The 7,892-nt window shown below is 32.8% G+C and overlaps 1 protein-coding gene across 1 annotated transcript; it reads right to left on the reverse strand.

Moving 5' to 3' along the window:
• Positions 1-47: 47 nt before the first annotated feature.
• LOC114422610 (protein N-lysine methyltransferase METTL21A) lies at positions 48-7,460 on the reverse strand. The gene is made up of 8 exons (XM_028389057.1): positions 7,232-7,460; positions 7,073-7,140; positions 4,375-4,494; positions 3,272-3,345; positions 3,123-3,183; positions 2,944-3,045; positions 2,246-2,357; positions 48-591 (listed from the first exon to the last, which is right to left on the reverse strand). The coding sequence occupies exons 1-8, from the start codon at positions 7,318-7,320 to the stop codon at positions 471-473; spliced, it is 747 nt and encodes a 248-aa protein (XP_028244858.1). The 5' UTR covers positions 7,321-7,460; the 3' UTR covers positions 48-470.
• Positions 7,461-7,892: the final 432 nt, after the last annotated feature.

Raw genomic sequence — 7,892 nt, forward strand, 5'->3', positions numbered from 1 at the left:
TCCTTAACAAAATGAATTATTTGATTTAAATACCCCCATCCAATCACACCGTAAGACATTAATTAATTATTTCATTGAGAAAATCATAAGGTGGAAAATGTGTGATTAATACTTTATGATTAACAAAATGAATTCCTGATTTCTCTTCTTGACCCTCAAAGTTCCCAAAGACTACCTTTGGGATGATAGACTCCACTCAGTCCAACCAAATCTATCTAGAAAATCTTCTGTGGTTGGTCATGTATGCTTTAAATAGAGAATTATGTTTTGGAAGATAAACTCTACAAGATAGGTTCTCATTCTTGCATGTTCTTTATCTTCCCCCATGGGTTTCCTGAGTCATCAACACCATGTTGTCAGCAAGGGAGTAGCTTTGAATGGAAATAGAAATTCCAACTATTGCTAACCCCAATAGTTTTCCTTCTCACATGCAATGTCTGTTTCTGGAAACTCAACTATATTTAGTGTTTCTACTCAAGAGTAACTACAAAGATGACTCCTTCAAGATTCTTAACTGTGCACCGAGTTCCAGGCACTTCTTTCATCTGCATCTGTAGCTTAGAAGCTTCAATAAGAATCATTGAATCCATGCTGCAAGGGGAAAAGTTTTAATTAGGTGAGAACAATGCTTATACTTTTGACCAATTATATCATCATCTCAATCAAATCAATAGCTTATGGAGACTAGATAAGCTATGACATCCTAAAATCAGATAATGCAGTGCTTGTGGTAAATAATTTGTTGGATTTGAGGTATGAGCTCGGAAGAAAATTGAAACTTTAACCGGGGATAAAGTAGGAGGCAGGGGAAGCTGCAATTCACAATTGCGATCACAAGTTACAAGAGAACAGAGAAAGTTCATGGAACTTGTTTGCGCAAAGGTATTTTGAAGTCTCTGGTAGAAGTGTAATAGTAGCAAAAAGTCAAAGGTTAGTTTTTATATTTATTTTTTAAAAAAAATAGACTAATTCCCCTCCAAATTTTGGGTTGGACATGAAAAAGATTTTAAAAAGTTCACAAATGCAGTTCAAAATCTGATATGCTTCTTTTACCTTTTCCAGTTTGATAAAAATTGTAGCAGTGGCCAAATTTTGAAAAGAACCAATTCTTATTTGATAATACCAAGTCACAAAAATTTACAAAACAGTACATGCAATGAAAATAGCTGAAAACTAAATTTTAGACAAACTCGATAGTCTAGAAACAACATAAATTTGCACTGATTTAAAAATCTAGTTACCACATAAATCAGTTTTGAACCTGTTTTTGATTTATCTAAACACTCCCTTATTAGCTATTTCCTAAGGCTAACTGATACTTCACATTTGAGAAACGTCAAATCCAAAAGGCAAAACTGAATCAGTCAACCTCTGGGATGAGTATGCTATCAATCAAACAAAAAGGAAGCAAAGAATATTAACTTAACAAAGAATATTTACTAAACATGCCTTTTTTTTAAATCAGCAAACACTCTTTTTCATTAAAAAAAGGTACCAGGGGTACCAAATTGTGTTACAGAAAGTGTAAAACTCAGATCAATGAGGTTAATATATATTTTCCCCCAAAAAAGAAAAATACTACGTAACCTCATGTCTAATATCCCCTGCACTTCACAACCAAACAATATGCCCACCAAATATAGTTCTACAGCATATCCCCCATCCTTAACTATATGTTGTATGTAAATAAAACTAACAGGGGAGATTCCTATCACTGTCACGTGGACCGATAGTGCTTCCAGGAAGGCTCTAATGCACAAAACAACCCCTTAGCCAATCAGACAAACGTTTACATTACTACTCCACTGGACAAAGGTGTAGTTAACATCCGTGCTCAATGAATGAAGCCAAGACAATGATACAAACTTCACCTCCTCCACCAATGAAATCCAATTAACATTATCATGGTTGAATATGCATTGGTTCCTTTTTTTCCAAATTACATGAGTGATCGCACACCACAGTATTGGCCAAAGCTTTTTCTCCAAACCAGACCTACCAAAGCCCAATACCATCCTACTAAACACACCTTTAATATTGAGGGTACTAAACACACCCCTAATATCTATTCCCTAGGCTATCTGATACAATACATTTTAGACACAAAATGTGTAAGACAAAAAACTGGATTCATTCAATCTCTTAGATGAGTGTGTTGTCAATGGAACAAAAGAGGTAGCAAAGAATATTCAATAAACCAAGAAAATAAACATAAAATAGAAGAATAACAAGCTAGGTTGCATACGTCTTAGCTCTTGATATATAGGCTAGAATGAATTTGCACTTTCTGTCCTCCCTAGCCTGCAGGAGCTGTTTAACACTATCAAAAAGCATAGGTATGCTTGACTGCTGAAAGCTTATGAATTGTCAAGGATTATGAAATCAATTTTTCAGTGATATTGAAATACTATTACACAAAATTTTGATAAAATGAACATATTTTAATTTCAAGTATCACAAAAATCTGCATAGTCGGTTATTTGATCTTATTGATTTCATTAAATACCTGGAATCAGTCCTCATAAAGCTATAATGACACGAAAACTTAAGAAAGAAATCACAACTAGCAAAAATTTATAATTATGATGAAGGTGAAGAAGAATGTGAAGAGGTCAAACAGTGCCTTCAAAGGCTTTGGAATTGATTATCAGAAGAGTTAAACAGCTTGAAATGGATGCATGGTTAGTAATGAATATAACATCACAGCCCAAGTATTGTTACAGTTCTGAAGACAAAATTCCATCTTCAGAAACATAAGACACAAAAATTTAGTAGAATTTAGAAAATAAACTATACAGATGGTGGGATTATCAGCTGGGGTAAGAAATATGAATAACTAGCTTAACAGATATCTATGTATTATCTATATCTTGTGCTGCCTTTTTTTCTGGAATTTATGCTAGTTAAGTATGATAACAGTGGGAATCCATACATAAAGGATATATATATCAGCTCCAAGTATGAAGTCGAAACCTCCAGGATGTTTTTGTAATATTTCATTTATCTGATCAGTGTTCCCCCATTCTAGTTTCTCTGCTACTAATCCTGCATGGATATTAATGTAAGTTTCAGTGGATCAAACATGTATCTTTCATTCTTCCTTTAGAAGGTTTTTTACTCACCATGAGAAATAGAAGTAATATTCTCAGGACATGAATGCAGCTCTATGTTTTTCTTTAAGATCTGAGAGGAGACAATATAATTAAACTATATAGCAGATAACCAGGGATGCGTAACCATGTGTCACAGGAACAGATTTTCACAACACTACCTTGATCACTTCTTCATTATGATCTGTCATCACAACTTTATGGCAGAATCTGCTGCAAAGTATTCCGGTAATACCTAGGATCAAAGCACAAACCATTCATAGCATCAGGGTAACATTATAAAAAATAAGGATAGTGTATCAAGTATCAACATAATCAAGATTGAGATCCTACCAAGGATTGGGATGGGGTAGAAACACATAAAAAAATGATATCATACAAAAAGTGAAAAATCCTACCTACCTACATTTTGTGCATGTATTATGTAATATGTATGTATACTAAAACAACCTAAATATGATAATAACACAACTAAAATTTAATTAAAAGTTAAAACTCCAATTAAAAAATGTCAGAACTCAAGTTACAAGTAATTTACAGCTCAGTAAATAAAAGACAACCACACACAAACCTAAAAGATGACATTTTCACATGATCACAATTTCACAATCAGTTCATTGAGCAAAGTCTGTACCAGATGATCAAAGCACACAAACAGGATGAAGCAGCAACTATAAACCAGCAAGATTCTGAACCATAAGCAGAAGCAGATTGGAGAAGAGAAGAGAAAAAGTTGAGGACTCAAAGCACCACTAGAGGTCTGTCATCCACAACTGGAAGTTCCCACAGATTGGAGATCAAGCAATCCTGGACAGAACCCACAGGTCATAGAATAGGGATTCCATGAATGACAGAAGAGGTTGTAGGGCTTTGAGATCTTTAGAATTTGGATTTCAGTTTCAAATATGGGCAACTCAGCCAGCATAGTGGTATTGTTTAATCCAATCCCACCATTTCCACAGCATATCTCACCCAAACAAATGAAAAGGAGTATCATGTGATTGGTGATCCTACAACTCATCATTTGATTTTGACTACCATGATAGGTTTAGGTACCGTGTAATATTTTGGATTTTGGAAGATAATAAAATAACTTAAGAAATTCATTTTCTTAAAAAGGTAATCATGAGCAACGGGTGATAAAGGATGCATTGCTGATTTGTAAAACAAGGAACATTTTAAGGATGCATTGTTTCTCCTACAAACATCAAAGAATCTAAGTATAAGAAATGGTATTTACTTTTAAAGGTGAAGATATACATACCAACACCAGAACCTAATTCAATGGCAGTGCAACCCTGAAGCAGGTTAACATTTTTTGAAAGATACTCATTCAGCAACATGGCTCCAGGCCAAACCAGCTGCCCTGTCAAATCAAAATCAGCTGATACAAAAGATGATTAGCATTGTAACCAAAGCTAATAGAAGATACAGAAAGCAAAAAAGGAACCAATCAAAAGGACACAGAAAAGTGTTGCACTCTCATTTATACAGAAGCTTCTAAGTTCCCAATTATGTATTGTTACATCATGTTAGACAGTTCGACTCCACTTGTGTAAACAGTGTTATGATCTAAATGTTCTATTTGGTATACTCTTTGAAGATTGAATCACAAATGGTTAACCCATTTACTACACCAAACCCCCTTTAAAAAATAAGAATGGCAATGTAAAGGGTCTCTTGGCTAGATAGATTTTCAAATGCAATTTAATTTAAGGTTTAATATGTTGTTAGTCCTTGCAAATATGATGAATTTTGGTTTTAGTCCCTACAATTTTTTTTATTGGTTTTGATCCTTAAAAGTTTTGAAAGTGGTTCCCTATCACAATTTATTGATGGCATGGCATGCATCTAGACTGTCACGTCACATGCCATCTCAGAGTGGTTGTTGTGTGACATGTCTTGATGCATGTCATGTCATCATTGAGAGATGATAAAGACCATTTAAAAATATATAAATTTACAAGGAACAAAACCAACCAAAAAGTTTTTGAGGGACTAAACTAATGGTCTGTTTGGTTAGATGGAAGGAAAATAAGGAAGGAAAGAAAATTTTAAAATTTGAATTGGAAAGAAAATAGAAGAAAGGAAAATTTTAAATTTTTGTTTCTAAAAGTCAACTTATCCTTCCATTTTCCTCCCATTTTCTTTCCAATCAAACATAAGAAAATACTCCGTAAGTCATGTTTTCTTTCTTCTCTATTTTCTTTCCTCCTACTTTCTCTCCTATCAAACGAACCATAAAAGTTCGTCATATTTGCAAATATTAAAAACATATTTAAGCCTTAATTCAATTTCATAAAAATTCAAAACCATAGGCCAGTTAGATTGGGGCTCTGCCAAGCGGTGTTTATTATAATTTCAGATCAAGAGAACTTTTCTAGCAGATGAAAAGCATGTCCTAGTTTATTGTCTTCCATTGAAAGACTACATAGAGAATCAGTTTTCATTCACAGGTCACAGCCTAAGCCTGTCAAGTGAATAATAGCTTTAGCAAAGAACTAGATGGAAAATTATTTAATTGAGCTAACCACATACTCAAACTTAGCAACAAGCCATATAGCCATATATCAAACTCAAAGCACAATAAAGTTCCTTTTTGAGGAATCAATACAGCAAATGCATAGCATTGCCAATTACCTACTAGAAATTCCAAGTTACAAAAGTCAGTAAATGTGATTGAACACACAAGACAATATACCACCCAAACAAAGTAAATGCCCAAACTATGACTGTGAATATATGCAGAATTGACCAATCAGTGTTACAGTATATCTATTTAAGAAAAGAAATGCTAGGAACACATTATCTGTTGTAGAATGAAATACTGAAATTCATGTGAGAATGAGACTCAATAAATGATGTGGTCACTCCAACTCCCCCTATATAATGGATCTCATGTAAGTACGCATGGTCAGTCAACTGTAACAGCGATGGTTCCTAATTGTTAGCTAGTTCCTGTATACTCATTGATTGATTATGATTGCAATCATTCGCACTATAAATAAATAAGACAGAAGTTGCAGTCTATAACTGGTACACACAGTTCCTCTCAAAACACCACTTTTCAACAATTAGTTTTGGTTTTTTTCTTTATTTTTTATTTAAGCTCTGGATAAACTTTTCTAGAAGCATATGAGAAAAAAATAAGATAAAATAAATTAAATTTTTCCACAAGTTAAAATCAGCTTATGCGCCAAAGAAGCTAAATGAGAGAGTTTCTATCAAAATTGAAGTGCATAAATTGATATAAACTAATAAGTTGATTTTAACTTATGACAAGAGTTTAATTTATTATAGGGAAAAATATATTTTAGTCCCCATACTTTTGGTCAAACGTAGTCAAGGTCCCTATATTGTCTTATCCATGAATTTGGTCCTTAAACATTAAAAAACATGTGAATTTAATATCTCAACTTAAAAAAACATGTGAATTTAATATCTCAACTTAAAAAATCATGATGAATCTTAGAGAGAAGAGACAAAATCTACATATTTATTAAAGTTTGAGGACCAAATTTATCAAAATGAAAGTACAATAAACCTTGTTTAATTGAGAGTTCAAGGACTAACGACACATTTTTCCCATTCATTATATCTTACTATTTTCTTCTTATACAGCTGCTTATAAATTTATACCAAAAAAAAAAAAGTCGTACTTTCATAACCATTACTGGTTTATTAACCCGGTTATAACGACCATAAAGAATTAAGAATGAGAAACAAACACTAGCATCAGTATTAGGATTCCACAAAGAATGAGAACATTGAAATGCACATTCCCTTTATCACGAGTCTACATTCCTACTCGTATTTACTAATCAAATCAAAAACTAAAAAAATACAACCTTTTAATCAAACTCTTCTCCAAAAATAAAAAATATATATGAAATGTACAACCCATAATCAAGCACGTGTTGTTTTGTAAAACTTAAAAACTAAATAAATAAATAAATACTCACTGGAAGCAGAATGCAGACAGAAGAGCTGAATGTCTTGCGAACCGAACGTGAATTTCGTCAGCTGGTAACTTCAAATTCAACCAAAGAGAGAAAAAAATTAATCGTCGGAATCGTGAATTTGAGAACGAGGTGCAGAGAAAGCGAGAAGGTGGGAATTACTTGTCATCGACGAAGAACGACGCGTCTAAGCAAACGATTTCTTCTTCTTCTTCTTGTTCGTGTTTGTGTTGGTTTCCTCTTTCTTCCATATTCGGTGTTCGGAGATGAATAAGACGGCGTTTCGGTCTCTTCTGCGGCGGTAGTGTTACTGTTGTGTTCGTAATTGCAAGTTTCGTCAGCAGACTAAGAAAGAGGGAAAGATATACAAGCAGTGTTTGACATTACGTATACGACGTCGTTTTATGTGGAATATAGCATTTTGCTGTTTGTTGCGTTTTTTTTTCACGAGTTAGAGAAAACCGGTGTTCCCAAATCCCAGGCACTGTTTCCCGGTGATCATTGGTTCAATAAAATTTTGTAAATGATGAAACTTTAATACATTATCATCTAATAAAAATCAATATTATTAATTTTATAATGGTTAATTTAAAAGTTATTTTTAAATTAATTTAAGTATAAAACTTTCATTTTACATTTCCAATACATAAATTTTAAACTTGATATTATAATGAAAGTTTTTTTCATTATTAATTTTCTTTTGTAACTAGATAGATATTGATTATTTAAAGACTTAAATATATTTTTTATTGTAATTTAATATTTTTTTATATTTAGTTTCTGTAAATTTATTTTTTTAATTCTAATTATGTAAGATTGTGTT

Source organism: Glycine soja, chromosome 8 (assembly GCF_004193775.1).
Source record: "Glycine soja cultivar W05 chromosome 8, ASM419377v2, whole genome shotgun sequence".
NCBI classification, from domain to species: Eukaryota; Viridiplantae; Streptophyta; class Magnoliopsida; order Fabales; family Fabaceae; genus Glycine; species Glycine soja.